A 23,489-nucleotide genomic window follows, 5' to 3' on the forward strand; every position below is an offset into this window, starting at 1 on the left:
GTTGATACGTGAATTATACTGTCGATAGCTATATTTATATACTAAACCATAGCGATGTAAATAGATAGGTTTATTCATTTCGTTATCAAAAACTAAACAGTAGCACGGGATTATACACGTATTCATCGTTTCCTATTATGTATCAATTGCATTAATGAACTAACTCGCCCCGTTTCAAACCCACCAAACGCCTTCCCCGGTACACGATTCGCCCTCGCGATCATCAAAGTAGACTCGATGATGTGCTACGATCGTCACAATTAAACTCGAATCTTCTTCCACGTCCGCACGAAAACAAATGCAGTAAAAACAAACCCCAACCCAGCCTATCGGAGGTACACCTGCAGCTGCATTGCGGACTGTAGCAACACCTTAATGCCCGGCATGAAGCTAGCGATCTGGGAAAAGTCCGGCCCGGATACCATCTGTGTGTGGAGCCCGATACCGTTGGCGTAATCGCCGGCCTGAATCAGGGCCACCAGCTGGTTCAGTGAGTTGAGCGTGTTTTGTGAGAGCTGTGTAATGCAGAAAGGATTTAACGTTACTGCCATGGTTCGACATACACTCCTGCCGATCTCCGCTTACCCTATTCTCTCGCAATAAATCGTACAACATTTCTAGCCTTTTCGAGACATCTTCCAGCTTTCGTTTCGTTTGCTGTAAATGGAGAAGTTGGAATTGTTCATTAGCATAGCATAAAGCGATAAATCCTTCCGAATGGTGCCTGCTGCCGCTTACCGGATTTCCCGCCGATGCTACACACTGCTTCTTCAGCTCCTCAAATACTGTCTGCATAAAGACGTACTGCTCCGGTAGTGGTGGCTTCTGCTTCGGTGGTTCCGGTGCCGCTGGTTGCATTGCCGGTTGCGATCCATCCACCGGTTGTCCCACCGTTTGCTGGCCCGGATAGTACATGCCACCCTGTCCCGGTGCCGGACCGGTCGGTTGATATGCCGTCGGTAGCGTTTGCTGGAAGTTTTGATAATTGATCGTGTTTGACTGTGGCGTAAGTCCGGCTGCGTTCGGCGGTGCCCCACCGCCCATCGTCGGATTGTACATCGTTGGCTGTGGCGCCATGTAACCTTGCTGGCCAGCATTTCCCTGCATGTAGTTACTGTTCGGGTCCGGGTAGCCGTTCGACGGTGCCAAACCAGCCGGAAGAGGTGACGTGATCGGGGCCATAACATTCGGTTCCACCTTCGGCTGCTAGGGCGAAAAGATGTTAACGCGATCGCACACACACAGACACATCGAACGGGAGAGAAAGGCAGAAAAGCGTTAGCGAAAGCTGTCCATATTGGGAATAAAGGGTGACGATCGGTTCCTATCGAACGGCAAGCCAAACTAAAGCACTGCACTAAACACTACTAAAGACTTTTGCAGCAGCTCGAAACGACAAATGGCTGCAGAATGGGAAGCAGTCGGTAGAGTAAAGCGCAAAGAATTCGAAACCGCCGTACGAATAGTTTATCAAAGGAATAAAAATATAAAAGTTATACAATTCAACATAAGTATCTTTGAAGACAGTTAAGAAAGGTAAGAAAGTAACAAAAATAAATCACAATAAATGAACGAATGTTCAACAATGGAAAGGAAATTGAAAAATCTCTTGTACAATATTATCTAACGCGTTGATTTCCAATTATTTTATCACAGAAAACTGTACCAATCGTGTTTTGAAAGATCGTATTTTGTTAGTAAAAGAAAAAGAGATTCAAAATCCATACAGAAACGTATGAATCAAACCTAAACTTAAAAAAGGTAAATCAAAATTACATAACAATGAAAAGAATGCTATGTTTTATAAATGTAAAGAAGTAAAGCATGAGAAACATATTTCTAATGAAGGAAAAGATGTAGTTAGAGTAGAAAGATAGTTAGAAATATAAAATATGTGAAACAGTTTGAACGTTAGAGTTAGAAAGCTCCAAACAAGTAACACAATAAACAAATAACATTGTGCTAATTTATGACATAAAAGCAACAAGCAATATGAAATATTCAAGAGACTGTAACGAATATCTTCCTTGAATATTAAAAAAAAAAGGAAAAAATGAACCAAACTCCAACAAGAACTCATTCAAACGGTCATTTAAGTTTGTAATCCAAGTCAAAACACAAGAAACCAAACGGGAAATTGAGAGAATTGAGTTATTAAAAAATGGAAACAACATAAAAAAAACGATATAAAACCAGAGAACGAAACGAAAACCAACGGAACGCAACAAAAGATCAGACATTCTCGCTAACCTGTGGCGAAGAGCGATTCGAATGATCGTTCGCGTGTGAATCGATTATGCGGCGCCATCGTCGGGTGCCTGCATGGACGGCGGACATTTCGTACTGTTCGCAATACTACGACACATCGTACAGAGTTTAGACCGGTGTCGTTCACAAAACCCCCCCACAGCCACGGATAAAGAGGTACAGATACACAGGTAAGGCAGAAAAGGATAAAGGAAAGAGAATGGAAGATAAAAAGAATTGCGATGCAAAGACATTATCGACGATATTTACACAAAAACAGCAAAGCAAAATGTGGAGGTACATGATCAGTGAATGGGAAAATTAATGATAGGAAAGAGATCGTAAAACATAAGAAAAAGAAAGATACAACAGACGTAAGTGCATAGGAAAGATGATTAGAAAAGAAAGAAAAAGGAAAGTTTCCTGATGGCAGAGTTCACCCTCGATAGCGTGCAAAAGACAAGTGTTAGGAACGGATGGATTCGTAAGGGACCTGCTAGTCTACTCTAAACGCTCCATTTGGTCTTTTATACATCCGAACGACCTCATTCGACTCTTCCAGTTCACTCACTTGAGGCCTGCTGGTAGTTTTCAGTGCCGGTGGATCGTTCCAACCTGGTGGTGGCGTTGGATTTCGCTGAACATTGCCCATGGGTGGTGCGGCAGCTTGCGGTGGTGGTGGCGGATATCCCATACCGGACTGCTGTTGTTGTTGCTGGCTGACATCCAGCGGTGAAATGCCGGGAATGTATGGAGAAGCCTGCACAAGCGGTGCCGGTGTGAACGGTTTGAAATTGTTTGTCTGACCCGGTGCATTCGCCGGATTGTAGAAGCTCGGTTGCTGCTGGGGTGGCTGATTGATCACTCCTCCAGCCGGTACGTTCGGCTGCTGCTGGTAGGCCATGGGGTTGTAAAAGTTCGAGCTTTGTTGTCCATAGTTCGAACCGGATGTAACCGAAGGGTCCAGAACGTACTTAGCCCGGCTCAGCGTGCTGCCACCCGATTGGGAGCTAACGCTTGATGGACGAGGAGGTTGGGAAAGATCGTTGTTGGTGGCGACCGGCGGCGGACCCACCGGGGGCTTTGCGGCCAAGGGTGGCGGAGCAACCGGATTCGTTACTGGTGGCATTCCCATCGGTGGCTGTTGGAAGGGAGAGGTCGACCAGCTAGGTTGCTGGGCCATGGTGGAAGCAGTGTTGAGCGTTGGAACCGGTGCCGATTGTACCGACTGCCCGTATGACTTCATCTTCGCCGCTTGACCAATCGTGGGGAACATCGGATTGAAGGGCGGTTGCTGCTGCAACGCGTACTGGGTGGGCCTTGCGGTACCCACCGGCGTGTAAGTTTTGTGTCCCAGCGCATAATAGAGACGGTCGCGCAACTCCTCCATCTCCGGATCGGTTGAGTTGCCCAGATAGGTTAACGCGGATGAAAGCGATCCTTGGGCAGCCAGCAAGCTCGCATACTGGGACAACAGATCGGCCAACTTTCCAACGGCCGGAGTCGAACGTCCCTGTTTCTCCAGCGCCTTCTGCAGCAGCATCGACACCTCCACCAGCTCTTGAAGGTCCCGATTGCTGTTATTATTTTTATCAAGCTCTTCCTCTCCGCCAAAATCACCCCCTGCCGGCTGTGTACCCTTGGACAGTGGCCACGCTTCCACCAATCGTTCGGTACTTCCGGCGCAAATGTAGCACAAAATTGCATTCCGTGCCAGCTCCACATTGCTGCCAGCTTCCCTCTGAAGCCGTTCGCCCAAACGCTCGCAAAGCAACGGCATTTGGTGCTTGCAGTGTGTGATGGCTGCCACTAGCGCTTCCTTCCACGAGTCGATCGTACACTGCGACACGACACCGGTCCAGTCGCACAACACTAACGCGGAGATTAAGTTCGACAGATAGTTTTCATTGTCGTGCAGATAGCGATATTGCACCTTGGCCAACAAATCGGAACCACCTAAAATGAATGCGCACAAAGTCAAGATGAAGTTTCTTCTTTAAAAAAATCCATCTCGCGTTACTTACTGTTCATGGCCAGTATCAACGCTTCGCTCGTCTTGCCGGTCTGCATGCACAACTCGATCGCCGCCTCCAGATTTCCGGTGAGCAGTGCTTCACAGATTAATCCCTCCTTATCCTGACCGGTCCGTATTTTGTACGGAATCTCACCGCCGGTTCCGTTCTGTTTGGCGGTGGAGGTTTTTTCTGAGTCGGACTGTTTGCCACCGGCGGCGATCGCGTCGAACACCGCATTGTTATCCGTGATCTAATGGTGGGGAAGTTGAAATGAAACATTATTTTAAAAACATTTATTTAAAATGGTGTAAAATGGTTATTCTAACTTGATTCTACAACCAAAGTAATTTTTCGCCTGCAATGTCTGGCCGTGCAAGCATTATTAAATATGCAAACTCCGTGGAATCTCCAATGATTCACATAAATTATTTACATACTTTATATAATATTAAGCTTAAATTCAGCTCTAGCTTTCCAAACTCATTGAATGAACAGAACAGATAAACAGATCTATACTATAAAACCGTCATAAATTTACAATGAATAACAAACCGAGATGAAATGTTTGTCAACTAATCTTTGATACCGAAAATCAAAACACTTCAATGTAGGGCAATGGCAGTTGGTAGCTTACCGATAGATCAGTACTTTCGTCCGTACTGGTTTCCGTTTCGGTTGAATTATTCTAGAGACACACATACACATATACACGCACATTTAGGTACGCCCGGTCGAGAGCAAGCGATTGCAGTCGCAGTTAAAGAAAACAGTAGTGATTTGCGTTAATGTTGCCGTGAACAAGCGATATTTAAATAAATAAAAAACCAAAAGCACCGGATCGCGCCATAGTCCATGCGTACTACAGGCAATTCGCAGTAAAACAAATAAGTTCATATGCAAACTGCGCACGGATTTGAAGAACTTATAGCAGATTATGAATGTAAACAACATATGCGACCGAATGTATAAGGTCAATGGGAACTTACCCGGCTTAGACCGGCCATCTGATCGCTGAGTCCATCTACCGCATTCGCATCCTCATTCTTCGGTCCCTCGACGACGTACTTCTTGAACTTGTTCGCCATATCATCCGATTGATATCCTACGTACAAACGAGAACGGAACAATTTTACAATGGCACTTTGAATTGGGTTACAGCCATCTTACCGAGCAGGTTGAGCATTTCAGCGTGAGGATCGTTTTCAAAGTTTGCCTTAAGGAAGTACCACATGAAGGTGGAGTGCTGATCGGTCGTTTGATCTGCCTTCTGGCGACAGTATTCGACAAAGTTGCCCTCATTTAGCACCCGTTCGAGTTGGTTCGATCGTTCCATTAGCTCCGGATCGGTAACGACCTGATTCACCGTGACCGTGCGACTGTTCCCGTTAAAGGTAACCAACTTTCCACCAAACTGAAACAAAATGATCGTTCTTAATGCTTGCAACTGCCGTTGTACGCACTCTCGAAAACTCACCCCAAAGCACGCTCCAGAAGGCCTTCGCATCCAGCGCGGAGGACGCTTCAGATCGTTACTAACTCCCTGCGATTGTACCGGAACCGACTGAGACGGTTCGTGGCCAATGTTTTCCATACCCGGGAAGGAGTCAGCAATCTTGTTGCTCGTTTGCACCTGCTGATGTACTCCGCCGTGGATTGAGTAGATGGTAACATTCCCGTCGAAGCTCGAACCGGCAATGAGGGCCGGATTCCGCGGGCACCATGCAACATCAAAGTTCCACTGGTTGGTCGTGGCCAGCTCCGACAACACCTCTCCGTTCGGATCCTCCGTGTTTTGGTTCCAGCAGATAATCCGATTATCCTTCCCGCACGATGCCACCAGATCGTGGTCCTTCGGGCACCAGGTCAAGCCCAGCACGCCTCGCTGGTGGATCTGGAAGCTTTTGGCCGGTGCCGTAGCGTACCGCAAATCCCACAGCTGTACCGTCGGCGATTGATCTTCCTCGCTGGCAAGCCATAGCTGGGTGGCCACATCCGGATGCCACTGGGCAACCCTCCAGCGGATCCGCGACTGCGTGTCACTTAACTTTATGATCGGTTCATTCTTTCGCAGATCCCAAATCACACACCGGGACGGGAAGACCGATGCGAGAATGTGCTGCACCTGCCGATTCCATGCCAGCCCCTGCACGTCCTCGTGCGGTGTCACCTTCGCACCGGGGCTCATTGGAACGGCCGTGTTGTTCAGATCCCAGATGAAGATTTCTGACTCGGATGCACCGCTCGCCACCAGGTTGTGCTGGAACGGGTTGTAGTCGAGACTCCGGACCGCACCCTGATGCTTTTCCTGCTGTGCCACGAGTGCGTTCTGTCCGGCCAACAGCTGTGCCACGTTATACACCTGCAGCACACCACTCTCGCAACCTCCGGTAATGAGTCCGCTGGGTTCTGTTCCCGCTTCCGCTACTGCACCGGCCAACGGTGACCAGAGCAGCTTGTGAAAACGGTGTGTGCTCGGTTGGCTGCCCTTAAGCTCCAGATCATAGCTGGGATCGGCCAGATTAATCGAGTACAGCTCGAGGGAAGCCGCCGTACTGAAAGAAGCGTCCAGCTGCTGGGCTGCCGTACCAGCGGCCAGCATGATTGGGACCTGCTGGGCCGGCGACCAGGCCACATTCACCATCTTCTGCAACTCCTTCACCTTCATTGTATTTTGCTAATAGACTGCAATGAGAAAGAAATGTTAATTAATTAACACACGTAAACCGACCGACTTAGAAACTGAATCACAGGAAGTTCAATGAACTCTCTAGCAGAAGTTCTTATCGTCGGAGCTAGAACTAGGACATGAATTAAGATGCTTTAAAATATTTCGTTCGTACTTTAAATATTTACCAATATTGCAAATGACGAAGAAGCGAAATAATGTACAGCTGAAGTATGAGCTACACAGAACAGAACACAGCGAGTTCTGTGTAGCGTAGCAATTGATGAGTTGGCCGAATAGCAAACGAAAACATTGCAGTACGGTTCAATAAACAAAGCACCAAAAACTAATGAAACTCCACTTATCGCTAACAATCTTTTATTTCCACTTCTTGCCTTCACTTACCTGCACACAATTAAATACTAAAACACTAATTCACGAACGAATTACGACCCTTTTTCGGCCGATTTGCAATCCCACCCACAGAACGGATACAGATTTTCCAAAAAGTTCTTTGCGGCAAAATAATACACGTCACCCGCGCACCTAGGTTCGGACGAAAAGATTATCATAGTGACATTTTGTAAACTGGATATTCTCACAACTCTATTTCGATGCAATTAAAGCCTTTTCTTGCATTTTTAATAATAATAACCGATAAGTTTATTCATGTGTAATAAAGTTATAGACCTTTTTGTATCGTGCTATGGAGAGGTAAACAAAGTTCAAAATGAATTAAATATCAAATTTACCGCGCTTTCAGCGCAAGTTTTACGAGGTATCAGTAGAATAATGTAGTACGGTAATTAATCAACTTTATTGCGGCACAATTCCATACGTTTTGGGAGCAAAATTAAATATATTATGCCTAAATTTGCCATGAAATTTAATATCATTTTCATAGGGCTTTCCCGCTGTGCGATGACAAAAACTTATTTTGACAATCGTGGGAAACGCTTCATCGGTGGGATTTGTATTATGATTTCTTTAACTGTTGCAGTGTTCTGTTTTATCCATCACTAGAACAGTAACTTCCAATTGATTGTATATATACAGTCGAGATTTCCCGGCACATCGTGTCATTTGAAAGGAGAGCAGGTTAGCACTCCCCTTGACAAGGATGGAACACACACTCTGAGATCAGTGGGCACCTGATAGAAACTGATCTCGGCCATTTTTTTTCCAACATCTGTGTTTTTCGTTCTTGTTTTTATCACTTTTGGATGCTATCAAACTTTACAAACCCTTTCAAATCTGCCAGGGAATAATCTCAATATTTCTTTATTATTTGATACGATTTCGTATGACATTATTATAATGTTCAGCAGGCAAACATTACTATTGCTTTTTGTTTGCAGTTTAATTGTTGTGAGCAATTTTTTCAAAATCATGCGAATACAAACAGTAAGCATATTGCAGCAAACAAGATGTCCATCGCAAAAGAACAAAATGTGTTAAGAATGGCCCAGCGTTGACTGGGTCCTGTGGCGCAATGGATAACGCGTCTGACTACGGATCAGAAGATTCCAGGTTCGACTCCTGGCAGGATCGTGGACGAGTTTTTTACACACATCGAGTGTGCCTTTTTGTTGATTATTATTAATTTTGGATGTACGAACAGACAAAAGAGGGAACATTACCATTATTATTCCCTCTTTAAAAATATGAAAAATACATACAATGCAAATCAATGTTGTACATCTATTTCATTTAATTTAGAATAAAACTAGTGCAACAGAACAACTAGACGAACTTAATTCCAATTCCTTTGCGCAAAGCAGTGCTCTAACTGTGCTGAGCAGCCGATTCTCGCCAATTTCGTTTGATCATCTCAATAATCTGTGCGTACAGCGTAGATTTTGAGAAGTAGTAGCACGTGCAAACAATGATGAAAGCCCACGCCACGTACAGCCAGTAATCCGTGCGGTATTCCACCTTGTTCGACAGCGGACCTTTGAAATCATCCGATATGTAATGCAAAACCGTGGTGCTGCTCTTTTGATTCGCCAGCCGTGGTTCGATGCCCGTGTGGCGTGTCACAAACTTGGCCAGCGAGGTGAGCGTGATTTCCGTACCGTTGTACTTCACCAAGGGACGACCCTGATGGAACAGCATAATCGTCGGCAGCCCAACGATACCAAACTCACCGTTCAGGAAGTGAAAATTGTACGCATCAATCGCGGTCACCACGAGATCAGGAAAGTGGCGCGCTAGCGCATTAAAATGCGGTGCCACCATCGCACTGTGGATGCAGGTTTTCGTGTAAAACAGCATCAAGAAACAGCTGCCCACCTCGTTCCGTTTGGTCGAATTGCCATAGTGGGGTAGCCCTTTCACCATGTCCTTTAGCGAGGTGATGATGTACAGTGTTCCGTTTCCTTCCACTGGGCTGCATTTGACGCGCAACGGAGATTTGCGACTCCCGTCCGGATTTGTACCATCCTCCGGTTCGTTTGTGTGCGCCAGAGAGCACATCACCTTGTCCCGGTACGTGAGGTAATCGTACAGTGTGCTTTGCAACGATTGACCCTGGACCGTAATGTCTGGCTTGGTGCTTTCCACTTTCTCGTCCGTCTTTTCCACACTGCTGCCCCCACCAAATGGGCTCGCTGAGAAAAATTCACCATTCCAAAGCTGCACATAGAAATCTAAACTCTTGAACCGAAAGGCGCCCACATTGCTGACCAGTAGAAGCACTACGGAAACAATCCCGAATTAACGCATTGAATCGAAAATGAGATGTTTTAAGGAAAAATCAATCACTTACCGGAAATAAAGACAATTCTGCTGTTTAAAACCACCATTTTCCTGTTCAACTAATGCTAAATGTGCCTTTTTCAATGCACACCAAGAGCAGGCTTTGTTTACATCTGGTTCAATGTTTTTCAAGACACATTTGACAGCCGCTGTCACATGATACTTTGTTTAACCCTCAAAGTGATAGCACAGTGCTCGGCACAATAGTACATGACGGGTTTTTTTTTAAATACAACTTGAAACATTGTCGAGCGTGCATGTTACTTAAAATGAATATTAACTAAGAATGAATTCCCCTTCCATTCGTTGATACTACTGTAGGTGGGTTTTGAATGTTAAGGCAATATTACACGACGCTACAAGTTTTGATGATCATTTTTTAAATAGATAGCGAATATCTTGTCTCTCCTCTAGCTGCTCAAATGTTGTGATATTGCTCAACATCTAGCGGAATTAATCTTGTTTCTATAACATTATGGTTTTAATAGATTATCCAGTTAAATCTAAACTAAACCAGTTGTGTCAGACATATCGACCTAATACGACGTTTCACCAAAAAGCAGAATAAACCTGACCAAAACGATATCTACGAATTATCTTTACTAGAACAGTTACCATCAAGAATGTCAGTTCAATTTATCAAACTAGAAATCAAACGAGCTCATGAATCATTGAGGTTTTATTAGTCTTCGGGGATTCATGAATCCTTGAAGAGTCATCCGAAGTAGTCACTCATTCATTTCAATGATTCAATCAGGTTTACGAATCAGAATGAGATTCTTAACTCTCGAATTCTTGACAATGACACCATTTTAAAATGCAGAGGTAATGACCCACAACCTCTAGGGCGATTGAATGCAATGTGATAAATTAAGCACCGTCCGTGGTTCCGCGTGTATGTAATGACGGGTTTTTCCCATTTTCTCCTATTTTCCTCCCTGCGCTTAGGGCCACCCGCACCCACAACTTTCTATCTCATCTGAAAAAGGCCTCACATCAGCATCTAAATGTCGGAGAGGGCGCCTTCGGGTTTACACACGGGGTTTGGCATTTACGATAAGAACATGCATCGTCAACATCACCCACACACACGCGCGCGGTTTTGTGTCAGCCCCTCGGCTTATTAAGCGCAGCCCGTTGCAAGATAGGCCGGCTGTCGCTTATCGCCCATCACCCTTCCCGGTACTGCTGCGCCCGCGACCCTCTCACACACGCTTTCCACCGTGAACCATCACGCGCACGCGGTCGTTGGCAGGTCGTTGACGTCAGGTTTCCCTATGCGAGCGCGCTCGAGGGGTTGCTCACAAGATGAAAAGACCCACCGAGAAGCAGCGACGCGATGTACGCGCGCTAGAGGGTGGAATACTTCTGAATGAATTTGTGATCAACGCACACAGCGGCACAGTGTATCGGTTTATTTTTGGGGCACTGCAAGGATTCGGCACAACCAGGAAAGAGACGGACGCTGGTGAGTGAGACCGAACGAACGTGGGTGCGTGACGGCAAAAGGAGGGGGAGAAAGGGGTGGAAGTGGCGCGGTAAAGGGTCTCGCGCGCGCACACGCGTGATGGGAAAACTCTCGGTGGCCGCGTAATGTCGTCATCGTGCGAGATCCTTTTACCGGAGCGTGTTGTAGCAGAGGGTTTTTCGCCCCCGTGTCAGTGTGTGTGTGAGCGGGTGCTGCCTGTATTTACGGTTTTGTTTTCGAATCAATTTAATCAAGCGCAAAAGAGACGGAAGCGACTGAAGAGTCGCTGTCCCACACCGCACAACGCCAGCTCGATTTGTACGTTGCGTGCTCTTTGCGAGAGCAGTGGACGCGGGTCGCGCGCAGTCAGGCTTCCACAGTCCGGGTACAGAGTAGGCGACGGCAGCAGTGTTTACAAAACATGCTGTACGCAGGATCCGCTCCGCAGCAGGGTGGCACAGCGCAGTGAGTGTGGTGCAGGAGCGCACTTTTTCCTTTGCGAGAACCGAGGCGCACCAAACCCCGGAGTGCGTATACGCTGCGACCAAGTCCGACGCAAGTAGGTGTCGCGAAGTTGGGCGGTGAGTTGTTGATAACAACGCGTACGGTCAATACACGGCTTACCTTTTTGCCAACCGGGTGCGTGAATGACGAACAGCACGGCACAGCAATAGTTGGTGAGTTGGTGGGTGGAACTGTTAGTTAACATTCGGAGCACGCGGCCTGCTGCGTGCTACCATCGTCTTGTTTTTATTTTCGGTGTCTTTCGTGAAGACCTGCATTCTTGTTGACTCATGCTGGTGCGATATCTGAAACTGCAATCGTGCTCCCCTTGCACCGATAGACCAGCGCCGCTACAACGGAAGAAAAAAAAGGTGCAATTTCATTGGCTCGTAAATCGATAAGAAATTGGAGCCCTCGGTTTCCCTTCTCCGCTGACGGATTTAATTGGTACCGTTCCTCCCCCAAACCCATCCCACCGCGCGTTCTCCCTTCCCAGTATGGCGGGTTCCTGCAGGAATAAAATCGAAACTCCCTCGAAGGGAAGAGTGTGAGTGTGTGTAAAGTGTCGGTTGGACCAGCGAAAAAAAAAAAAGGATAACTCTGGAGAGCTGTGTCGTGCGGCACAGGCGCAACACGAGCAGGCGACGAGGCGGTGTGGTGTGTGTTTTCTTGGGTTCCCGTGTGTTCGGGTTCGGCCCTGCTCCTGGTGGCTCGCTTCCTGGATGCGTGCGTGGCGACCAGTAGTGATGTCTCACACCAGCCAACAAGTTCACTGTTCACTCCTTCGTGCGTACCGCTTGTGATCCGTTGGGAGTGGGTGTTCCTACAGGATGAAGTGAAATTCTACAAACCGGAGATCCAGTGTCTTTACCAAACTGAACAGTGCACCGAAACCAAAACAGTGTCAGAAACGATAATAACTCAACTGCAGCAGAAAAAAAACAAAACCACCCAGAACGTGACATATAATCGTAGTAACGGGTGACTATTTCCATAGAGACGCGTACCACGTCACAGCTTCAACAGCTTCTACGCATTTATCGAGTGTTGGTGAAGTGGAAAAAAAAGAAAAGCCCTTTTGGGGAACACCCAACGGCCTACTGCTACGTCGCACGCACAGTGGGGTAAGTGGGGTACGCGGTGTGAAAACACAAATTTGGCGAAAACATCAACCACTGGCGTGGAAAATAATTCCACGAAAACTAGAAGAACTTCTCAATGGCCGTACGACGCATTTACGGTGTGGAAAGGGATTTTGTTTTGAATTTTCACTTCCTTCACACAACCCCAGGCAAAGGATCGCGGGGCGTTGTGGGTTCGCAAAACGGGCGCAAGGACGGCCTACCGCTCCCGGACATCAGCAAACATGGTGGACGTGAAAGTGAAAGTGAATTTCGCTTCCCGCCTGCCCTATCCATCCATCCTCGTCAATGTGTAGGCGACAGGGCGACTCCATTCCACCACCATTTTGTGCCGAATTTTCGGCCCACGCCCGCTCCATCTCGCTCGCACACTTGGGTCGATTGTTTTCCCTGCGTGTTGCCAATGGAGATCATACCAGCAAGGAGCGACAACGACAACGGCAACCCCTCCACTCCTCCTCCTCCCCCACCCTCCGTGTTTGGTGCGTCCACCATCTTCTCCACCAGTCTCCAGTGTGCGTGAGCGTTTCTCCTTCCATCGTCCATTTTCCGCCAACTGGGGTTGGGAAAATGCCTTCACGCGTCGTTCACGCACACACCCGAACACAATCGCAAAAACCATTTAGCAGTGTGCAAGAGCGAGACGGTACGAGCGTGGAAAATTGGTGGTGTGCACCGGCGCACCGCGGTGTTGGGCGAGTCAGGCACCGCAACACTACCACATACACACACACGAGCTACCGTGCTCCTTTGCTGCTAGAGGATGAAAAAAAGGCGAAATACTACAAACCGGAACCGCACGCACACCGACGGAGTGGAGGGTGGCGGCCTAAACAAAATATTACCCAAAGCCTACTCTTCTCCGTACGGCCTACGCGTTGGTGCAAGAGCGTGTGGCCTAAATTTCCTAAATCCTCCAATAAACCCACTTCCCAACCGAACCCCAAAAGCCACCGTTCCACCACCGCCGGGTGGGTTCTAAAAACGGACCCGATTTTTCGCTGGAAGGGCGAGATGAGTATCGCTGCTAGAGGAAAAGTCAACATACACTGGTAGAAATATTTCCAAGTGAAAATTAATGTTTGTCGTAACTTTTGTGCGTTTGTTGGAGAAATTATGGCCATGGCCATATAAACACATTGAATCAATAGCTGACACCAAAAAAGTTGGATTTTACTTCAATTTGTGTTGATCAATTACTTAATGGAGACATTTTTTGTCAATTGCGAACCTTAAAACACCCCATTTTATATCTTCACCAAGTTGATACATGCGTTATAGGTTAGTTTGTAAAGATTTCCTTTTTTCCATTGAAGGGAACAGCTTATTACTCTTTACATGCCCTCTGTAGGATAAATTATTGATTACGCACGCCTGGAAGTATGCAATACCCTTTTAATTTCTCAGTAACAAATCCTGCAAAACGTTGATCGTCGAATATTAAGCCGAGTTCCACAAAAATGTCTTCCCCTACCTTATACACGATTAAAGTTGGTTTGAAAATAGCTATTGCATACTTCCAGCCGTTATGATACCGCGATCCAATTAATTGGAATTAAGTCCAACGAAGAGCTGAAGCTGATATAAGCTTTCAAACCATCACATACTACCAGGTTCAGAATTGACCATCTGAAGGGTTATATTTTAGAGCAAGATTTTAAATATGACCATCACTGTACATAATTCATATCCAACTTGTGAATGAACCAACGCCTTTCCTTGTGCTTTTCCGGGTGTGCTGTTTCTGCGAACGTTAATTTGGCACCATCAGGACTGGGAAAAAATTCGAGAGTTTTAGTTTTTTTTTATTTAAAATAATATGTAGGTCACTTTATTGTTGAAAGAATTGTGAAATTGATTCCCTACATTTTTGTTTCCTTTTCCACCTGTCTCGTTTAATCTAAAACAGCTGAAACCTTGCCTCATGCGATGAATTTTTCACCGTTCGGGACACACTTTCCCGGTGCGATACCGGGAATCCATCAGTTCGCCAGCTCGGGACTGGTAACGAGCGTACCGACGACTTCACACGACTCCACCAATCGATACCATTCCATCAATTCGAACGTCAACATGGCCCACTTCAACCAAAGCCATGCTCCAATTCTGGGCAAGTTCCATCGGGACAGTCAGGAGTCGGGCGGAAATGCGGCCGGTGGCGGTGCGGGCTCCAACAAATACAACGGTCATTCGGCGGGTTCGGGCAATGCATCCATCCCGACGACAACGACCAGCGGTGGGGCGGGCCAGTACACTAACCCCTACAGTCAGCATTCGCACGTGGCGGAACACAAACAGCGCAACATGTACCATCAGTCGTCCGTCGGCAATAGTTCAACCGGAGGCAGTAACGGCCAGAGTGCCCAGGAGCTTAGTCAGGACATCAGCGCGCTGCTGCAGCAGGCGGACAGCAAGCGTGTACTGCAAAACCCGAGCTGGCAATCGTTAACACCGGGCGCATCGGTCGCCGACTATCTGTCCCATCTGCCGGGCAGTGCACTACCTCTCTCGCTGCACCATTTCCTGAAATACTCGGCCGAGAACATCAAGAAGGAGGCCCAGAATCCGCTCACCAGTCTCGATATGTCACAGGCACAGTCACAGGCGCACGGCACTGGCGGACATGGGAGCAATAATGGTGCGGGAATGATTCTGCCTGCATCGCAGACCATCGCGAGCATTCTTGGCCATCCGGGTCAGCCGTCCCAGCAGCAGCAACAGCACGGCCAACCACAAGCGGGTCTTGGTGGGCACCAGTCGGGCGGGGGTGTTCAAGCAGCAGCGGCTACCTCGTCCACCGGTGGTACCGCAAATGCTGCTGCCGCATCCGTAGCCGACGCGACCACCGATAAGAAGAAGCGGAAGAAGAAGAAGAAACCACCGAAGGAGCGTAAACCCCGCCCCAAGCCGGGTGAAATCCAGGTGCGGACGGCCCTGGACGGTAGTCTGCTGTTCCTGTGTCCCGAGTGTCAGATGGCGTACCCGGAGCGGGAACTGCTCGAGCAGCATTTGATCGGCCACAATCTGGAGCGTCGATTCATCTGCGACATTTGCAATGCGGCACTGAAGCGGAAGGACCATCTAACGCGCCACAAGCAAAGCCACAACCCGGAACGTCCGTTCGCGTGCACCATTTGTCTGAAAGCGTTCAAGCGCAAGGAGCAACTGACGCTTCACTTTGTCATCCATTCCGGCGAGAAGCGACACGTATGTCAGGAGTGTGGAAAGGGTAAGGTTGGAAGGTGGAGGAGGTCGTCCACGACATAACATTCTAATTACCCACTATCTTCCTGCAGGTTTCTATCGAAAAGACCACCTAAGAAAGCATACCCGATCGCACATCGCCCGACGATTGAAAGCGGAGCTGAGCCAACAGCAGGGTGGTAATGGAACGGAAGCGGGTGCCTCTCCCAGTACCTCTCGAGCCGGACAGAACCAAGCACAAATCACGGCTGCCGCCCAACAGCAGCAGCAGCAACAATCGGCACAACAGCAATCCCCCATGCAACAACCTCAGCTGACCACCTCAAACCAACAGTTACAGGCACCGCAGTATCACGCCCTCACGCAAGCACCAGGCCAGTCACAGATGATGTCATAAGATGCTGCAGGAGGCCGCGCAAGTCCCGCACACTAGCTTAAGTAATTATTGTCCAAAATATCCCACGCACGGCTCTTCTGATAAGCAACATTGCATCAAAAAGGAACAGAAAACAATATATTATCCTCCCCGGTTACTGATGGTTTGGCTATTTGCAACAAAATGTCCCGGAGTTGGGACGGGTTGGTGTAGATCAAAGACCTTTTTGTGTATGTGTGTGTGTTCGTGTGCAACCCTGTCGTTGGTCAGAGTTGTGAAGAACCGAATAGTGTAAGAAACATATTTCATAAAAAACAACAATGAAGCGGCAAAATGAATTCCAACCATTGAAACAAACGACCCTGCACAGCTCTAGTGATGCTCGTGAATGATCGGAAAGTACGTGGGATTCGTTTAACCGGGGTAGTATATATGCGATAGAGCGAAAATAAACCGACACCGCCGTGTACAAAAAAGCTAGCTGTTAACAAAGGACAACGGATGTACTTATCGGAGTTTGCTTTAAGTTAACATACTTTCTCATACAACAAAAAGGGAAACCCTCGCTCAGGTGAACACAGATTGTAGTAGGGAACTATTTTAAAAATACGACAAGTCGAGCCATTAGCTGTATAGATAGTGAGAGACTCGTAGACAGAGTGGGATATGCGCTCGAGAGCCACACGCTCCTTGGTTCTAGGTAAGGTGAGCAAAGGTAGATATAATTACACCTAGTACTAGTATCATTAGTGCACAGCTAGTCTGATTACTCTAGTCCCATTTTAGGCGTATCTTTGGCGGGTGGGCACACAAAAACAATACCTAACCTTAATGCATTATTCAACCAAACACAAAAATCCTAGACGTAATTGCAGGGACGATGTGCAAAACAACGCGGAGGGGCCTTCAGTACCCCGGGGGGGCGGGCTAGTTGAAATGTGGATGCGGTCGAACTGAATTTTAAACGAAAATTAGTTGTGCATCGCGCGGATACTAGATTTAACTAAATCAATATTCTATTTAACGATAATAATAAAACAAAAAAAAAACGAACAAATAGGTGACAAAATATGGAATGTAAAGAATTAATGTAAGATATATCTTCTTTTCTTATCTAGATTATTCTTCCTGATTCCTTTCCCTGATTGTTTATAAAAGGATTTTTCTCAGAAAAAAAAACAAATCGAACAACACACGATTAATCATATCCATTTTTTAAGGATAAACAATTTCTTCTTCACTACGATGTCATTCTCACATTCATCCCGGAAGGATGATTAAAATACCCAAACTAACATTTACTTAAGACGACTTACATCTTGCCTTGTAGCCGATATGCCCGTTGCGTCTTTCGTACCGTTTCGTTAAGGTCGTAAACAGTATACGACAGCTTTCGTCCATCGTGCGAAGCAGGTAAGCCGATGCATGCGAATCGTAGATGGCCATCAGGCTGAAGCAAACGTTGTACACGCTGTTGGCGATCCGGTTGTGCTCCGTGGTGGCTCGCTTGCACTGTACGATCGTGTGCAAAATTTTTCCCAGTACGTACGGTGCTAGGACGTAAAGCTGTTTCTGCAGCTTTTTGCACGCTATATTGACGATCCTGCGTAGGAGAACGTAGGAGAAACGTTTTAATTATTACAAGATCAATATTCAATCCCGCTGATTCGGCTTACCTTTGCAACGGTAGCAGCAGATCGGATATGGTAAGTATTTCGAAGCTATTCAAACTTTTTGCCAAACCTACATCGCCTTTATAGCAGATGAGCGCTCCCAGTAATCCTTCGTAGGCGTGCATGTAACTGGGCAGCCGAGCAGCTACGTAACTGGGGCGTGCTTGCAGCAGCCAGTACAACACATTGCCCATCAAACGATGCAACCGAAAGAAGGCTCTCTCCTCGCCCTGCTCCACGGAAGCCTGCTTACAGATGTTGATCGCACTCAGAAACTGCAACACATAGTCCAGCAGTGCAGGAAATAGTGCGAGCTTGCGGTTCGCGATGATGGTCGCAAAACACTCCAGAATCGTCTCGACCAGATCCTGATCGCGCTGGTGCTGGTTCAGCACGCATAATCCCATCACATCCCGCGCAACAACGGCCGCAAACGAACGCACAAACACTTTGCACGTTTCTTTCGTGACCGTGCTGGTTAGACCCTTTCGGGAGAGGATGTTAAACACGGCCATGGTGATTTTGAGCGATGCCGACGAATCCTTGCTGCCGGCGAAGTCTACCCTGTTCAGCAGGTTTAGCTTCTCCACGTATTGTTCCTCCGAAAGATGGCCGACGAGGGCGGTTATGATCGTTTCGATGCGTCTCATTTGTTCGTCGGTTTTACTGACAGCAGGATTTTCCTCGTCCAGCGCCATGCCATGCTCTTGATCCTCCTTGATTGCCATCTGTTCTTGCATCAGCGAGAGGAATGTTTCCCAGCACTTTTGCTCGATGTCACCCGTCAATACAGCGTCGAGCTTAAGGTACTCCTTGTGGATGAGGCAACGCGTTAACAGCATATCGGAGTTGTAGGTAAATACCTTCATCTGTGAGAAATATTTTAAGCTAATTAAAGAATATTTTTATCCAACCAAACAGTTATATTACCGCTTGTTTTATGTACGCCAGCAAATGTTCATGCAACTGCTCGCTAAGCTCCTCCTGGCGTTCCGCTTTATGTCGTATGCTAGTTAAGCATCCTTTTAATGCATGGTTGAACCCTGTAATGTCCTTTTTACGCAGCTTTTTAGCATCCTTCTGCAGTAAATAACCATCCACGGCTGTTACAATGTTGTCCAGAAAAGCTTTCCGCTCCTCTAATGGAATTGTGGATTTCCGATCACGATAATTAATCTGTCAAATAGCATGGAAATCTTAATAAATCAAGTAAATTAGCTTCAACATTATACAATACGTACTCTTCGCTCCAGATTGTATATAAGAAGCAACAGCTCGAAGTGTACATCGTTTTCATTCGAAAAACTTGATAAAATGCATTTAAGCTCATCATTTTTTTCTTCCGTAAGTTGTTCTAGCAACTGTTGCAGCAAGATTATCACAACCGGCGATAGACCGAACAGTCGGAAAAGGGTTTCAATAGTGACAAACTTGGACATGTTTGCCGTTGTACCGAGCAGAATGAATCCTACAATGAGAATACGATTTTGTAATGAATAAGATCATCGGTTTCAGAATTACCGGCGTTGAAGATTGCGTACTTATGAGTTGATTTTTAAAGCGTTCCGCAAGCTTTTCCGTGCTGTAAGCATTTAGATTAGCCAGCAGCAACAAATGGACAGCTACGAGAATCGATTTTTTCCCCTGTGCGAATGAATCTAGCCGTATATCGTCCAGGATATCTAACAGATGCTCCAAATCGCTTACAGCCGATGATTTGAGGTCGATCTTCTCTTCCGTTACATTGGTGACATTCTGTTCGAGCAATTGCTTTAGTTTGGGCGCAACATCTGCTTCATCCTGTTCGAGCAGACCTTTGAAGGATAAATCGGAAAGTATGGCAGACTTGTCCGAGTGCGATAACAGTTCAGCTATTTTCTTGTAAGCTGTCAACAAGTAAACCTCCAGCAGATCGTGATTGGAAGATACTTCCTGTAGAATGTACTTAATTTCTTCAAGCGGACAATAGGCACGATCAAGCAAACGCTGCATAACGATTCTTTGCTGCTTTTTGTCCAGCAGTCCCATAAACCAAACATTGGTCGAACGATCAAGTAGAACCGGACGCACATTTTCGCCAGTTTCATCATTCAGAATTTTCCCAATTATTCGCTGTCTTTCCTCGTGATTGGAAGTGTCCTCCTCTTGGTCCGCTTCTGTAGGTTGCTTTTGCTCCGCAAAGTAAAACAATTGTAGTTTCTGTAATAGCACTCTATTCAGCAAGGGAAGGTCCTGTTCTGGAACACGTTGCTCGAGCATATGCCACTCCGAATCATTCAAGTAGACCCGCAACTTTCCATAGTTGCTTTCCTCTATCGAATCTGGCCGATAGTAAAGCACCATCAGTCGATAGTTTCCGTAATAGTAAACCACGTTTAAGAACGCGCCGTACAACGTCGTAACTTCCTCTCCCTCTCCTGTCAGTATTTTACGCCCAATGGTGCCCAATATCTGATCAAACTCTTCAATGCACGCGACAAGCCTTGGCCAAAACAGATTCGAATGTTCAATCAGCGTATTTCCGGCGAAGAAGTAACACATCCAACACAGGGCCAATTCCATCTGGAAGACAGTGCTCACCGTCTGTTCCGGCAGTTCCATTAGGTCGTTTAGCGTTAGCATGAACTTCTTCCAGTATGAAAGGCTGCGCTTCGTCAGCAGTTGCTTTGTGAACTCCTTCATTACTTCACCCAGCTGGCCATCAGCATCGGGCCAGGCAAAGGTTAATCCTGGCCAAAAGTTATGGAACTGGGCACGATGTTGCATCCGTCCAGTTTCATGAAACACTTCACGTCCGGAAAGCAACACATTCCAAAACACATTCGTGCTTTTCGATACTATTTCCACAGGCTGTGCAAATCCGCCAGCAAGTTTCTTTTTTTTCGAAGGAGTGTTAGAAGAGCCATCGTCAACCTTTCTTTTACCGGTATGCTTCTTACGCAATTCTCGAATCGTCTCATCTAAATCATGCTCCTCCAGATGATCACCAAGCTTCATAAACAGTTCGTCGCAAAGGTTTTCACTTTTGTTTAGCTTCATAAACATGTTTACGGTCGACACGAGTGTCCGCTGGAAGGCGTGCAGTGTCGCCGGATCTTTGCGCATAAACATAACCTTCAGCAGGATATCCACGATGCTGTGCTCGAGAATGAGCGGGTTGTATTCGTTGATCGTGCAGATAAGGTCGAGCAAATCGCGCATCATCGGTTCGGAAGTGGAACAAATGTCGAGCTGCTCCTTCAACTTCGTGGTCAGAATCTCGATGAAGTTAAAGTCCACCATCAGCTGCTGATCGACCATGATGAAATAACGCTTCAGCAGCGTAAACACGTACTTCGTAATGGCAAACTTTTGATGGCCATCCTTAACGATGGAATGGGCTTCAGTCACAAACACATTCTGCAGGTAATGCTTTAAGAACAGCAAAATTTCCAGCTTCAAATCACGATACGCACGAAGAAATCCTTCTATCAACAGCGCAATTACGTGGAGTGGATAATGGGTCGGATCAAAGCTGCCCATAAATGCCTGTTGGCTTTGGCCTTCCTTAGTGCGGTTGAAAGTAGTGACGTTTTCATTGGTAAAGTACACTTGTTGAAAGAAGTCCAACAGTTCCATACGACGATTGATGCCATGCTTTTCCAACAGCAGAACCATCTCGGACAATGGTGACACGACGCTGTCGAATGTTTTCTTCCATTTGTGCTGGTCCGAGAATGATTTGAGGTAGATTTTAATATCATCAAAAATTCGATCAACGACCTTTTCTTCCTCCTCTTTGGATTTGGGCTCTTTCAGGCACTGCTTATAGTATTCCAGCGCAATCCGTAGTACAGCACCATACGCAAAGAAATCAAACTTGTAAAAGTTTTTGTATTTCACATCGAAGGCTACGATTAGACAACTTTCCAGAAGTTGTTCCCTTCTACCTGTGGCTTTCTCCGTCAACTTCCGTAGTATTTCTTCCAAGCGTTTTATCACCGTGGCAGGAAGTGCATTGGAAGGGCACGGTAACAGGAGGAAGTTGTTGACGATCTGCCAATGTTCGTTAAACTGTGCCTCATCATGGGTTTCCAGCTCGTCGAAAAACTGTTCCACATTGTCGAGGAAATAGTTAAACGTAATGTCGTATTTCGACATGTAGTAGAAGCTGGGCGATTTCCATAGCTTGATTCCATAGGCGATGTTGCCGGCGAAACCACGCGTAGCGTGAGATAGGCGCTGAAGGATTTCTACGAGAGAATGTTAAGGTTATTTCGAAACGATTCAACGGTAAACACAAGCTACACTATTACTTACTTGCTTTTATATCCATTTCGGTCGAATTAAACAAACAAACCGTTATTAAATCAAGAAACAATACGCTCACACCCGGTGCCCACGTGCGAGTAAGTTTTTGTGTTGTGTGCGGTGGTTTGTTTTGATGTCAAACGTGCGTGCGGTTGACGTTTGTTTCGTCAAAACTAGGGGTGAATACAACGAATCGTTGAACGAACGGTTTGTTGTGATGTTTCAATACAGTAACGGACAAAATGAATCAACATACAAAATGTAAGCTAACCGTCACATTAAATTGTTGCTGTTATGTTCTTCGTTTTGAAAAGATTAAATTGATAAGGCATACACAAAAATCCCACTTTATTAATTTTCGTTTTGGCAATGTAAACGTTGACAGAAACCATCGAATCGATATGCTAATTTTAAAATACGGTATGATGATGAAAAAATAGGTTTTAATGTCCAAATTAAACCCATCGTTATCAACGGCAAGAAAAATTTCCATTACCTGCATCACAAATTGTATTTGTTTCCTAGAGCCTCTTTGATAATGATTGGAATTTCTAGTTCAAAGCACCATGCTACAGAAATAGGAAGGTATTTACATTAATTCAATTGAAACATTCTTAATCCCCGACGCACCTCGGAAACGTTCTCACGCGCTTTTACCACACGCTCGCGTACTTTCGACATTACAACATGGAACAAACATGACGGGACGCTTCTTTTGGTGGTTTAAATTCAGAAGAAAACGTGATCATATGTATCTGTAGGCGTAAAAAACGCATCGGTAAAGTGAGATTTAATTCCGGTCGCATTGAATCGATTTGTGTTCTCTGTTGTTCGCCTTTAAATCAACCGTCTGCTACCGTTTGGAGGCATTTGAAAAGAAACACTTAATCAGTGGGAACCCTCGCCTGCCTCGAAGCGGGCAACCTGGAAAATGCTCTCGATAGGATTATCTTCCCATTCAGACCTTTTCCTTGCTGCGATGGTGACGAATCCCTGTGATGGGAATTTTGCGCCCGGGAAGAACGTTTTCTGTTCTAAAAGCAAACCTATCAATGAGAGTGTGGATCTAACAAAAAAAATAGTAACCAAAATTTGATTATGCAAAAAAGTGCCTCAAATAGCATACATCTTACCTCAAGACCTTTAGC

General features: G+C 46.2%; 4 protein-coding genes and 2 non-coding genes across 6 annotated transcripts; 3 read left to right on the top strand and 3 right to left on the bottom strand.

The window, feature by feature from the left end:
* Window positions 1–326: 326 nt before the first annotated feature.
* Window positions 327–6,927, bottom strand: LOC128710426 (protein transport protein Sec31A). The gene is made up of 10 exons (XM_053805479.1): window positions 5,737–6,927; window positions 5,430–5,673; window positions 5,249–5,364; window positions 4,897–4,947; window positions 4,272–4,512; window positions 2,819–4,203; window positions 2,251–2,355; window positions 739–1,203; window positions 586–657; window positions 327–515 (listed from the first exon to the last, which is right to left on the bottom strand). The coding sequence occupies exons 1-10, from the start codon at window positions 6,925–6,927 to the stop codon at window positions 327–329; spliced, it is 4,059 nt and encodes a 1,352-aa protein (XP_053661454.1).
* Window positions 6,928–8,003: 1,076 nt separating this feature from the next.
* On the top strand, window positions 8,004–8,107 carry LOC128710527 (U6atac minor spliceosomal RNA). The gene has a single exon (XR_008409903.1). It is a non-coding gene; the product is annotated as a U6atac minor spliceosomal RNA (small nuclear RNA).
* Window positions 8,108–8,405: 298 nt separating this feature from the next.
* On the top strand, window positions 8,406–8,478 carry Trnar-acg (transfer RNA arginine (anticodon ACG)). Its single transcript has one exon. It is a non-coding gene; the product is annotated as a tRNA-Arg (tRNA).
* Window positions 8,479–8,712: 234 nt separating this feature from the next.
* LOC128707415 (thioredoxin domain-containing protein 15) lies at window positions 8,713–9,731 on the bottom strand. Its single transcript, XM_053802367.1, has 2 exons — window positions 9,695–9,731; window positions 8,713–9,623 (listed from the first exon to the last, which is right to left on the bottom strand). The coding sequence occupies exons 1-2, from the start codon at window positions 9,729–9,731 to the stop codon at window positions 8,713–8,715; spliced, it is 948 nt and encodes a 315-aa protein (XP_053658342.1).
* A 4,996-nt stretch (window positions 9,732–14,727) lies between these two features.
* LOC128719227 (zinc finger protein Gfi-1) lies at window positions 14,728–16,399 on the top strand. The gene is made up of 2 exons (XM_053812850.1): window positions 14,728–16,027; window positions 16,095–16,399. Exons 1-2 carry the CDS (start codon window positions 14,728–14,730, stop codon window positions 16,397–16,399), a joined length of 1,605 nt encoding a protein of 534 aa, XP_053668825.1.
* Window positions 16,400–17,680: 1,281 nt separating this feature from the next.
* Window positions 17,681–22,366, bottom strand: LOC128708420 (uncharacterized). Its single transcript, XM_053803398.1, has 6 exons — window positions 22,351–22,366; window positions 19,593–22,283; window positions 19,293–19,519; window positions 18,982–19,227; window positions 18,055–18,920; window positions 17,681–17,981 (listed from the first exon to the last, which is right to left on the bottom strand). Exons 1-6 carry the CDS (start codon window positions 22,364–22,366, stop codon window positions 17,681–17,683), a joined length of 4,347 nt encoding a protein of 1,448 aa, XP_053659373.1.
* Between the last annotated feature and the right edge of the window lie 1,123 nt (window positions 22,367–23,489).

The sequence above is a fragment of the Anopheles marshallii genome, chromosome 2 (assembly GCF_943734725.1).
Source record: "Anopheles marshallii chromosome 2, idAnoMarsDA_429_01, whole genome shotgun sequence".
NCBI lineage: Eukaryota > Metazoa > Arthropoda > Insecta > Diptera > Culicidae > Anopheles > Anopheles marshallii.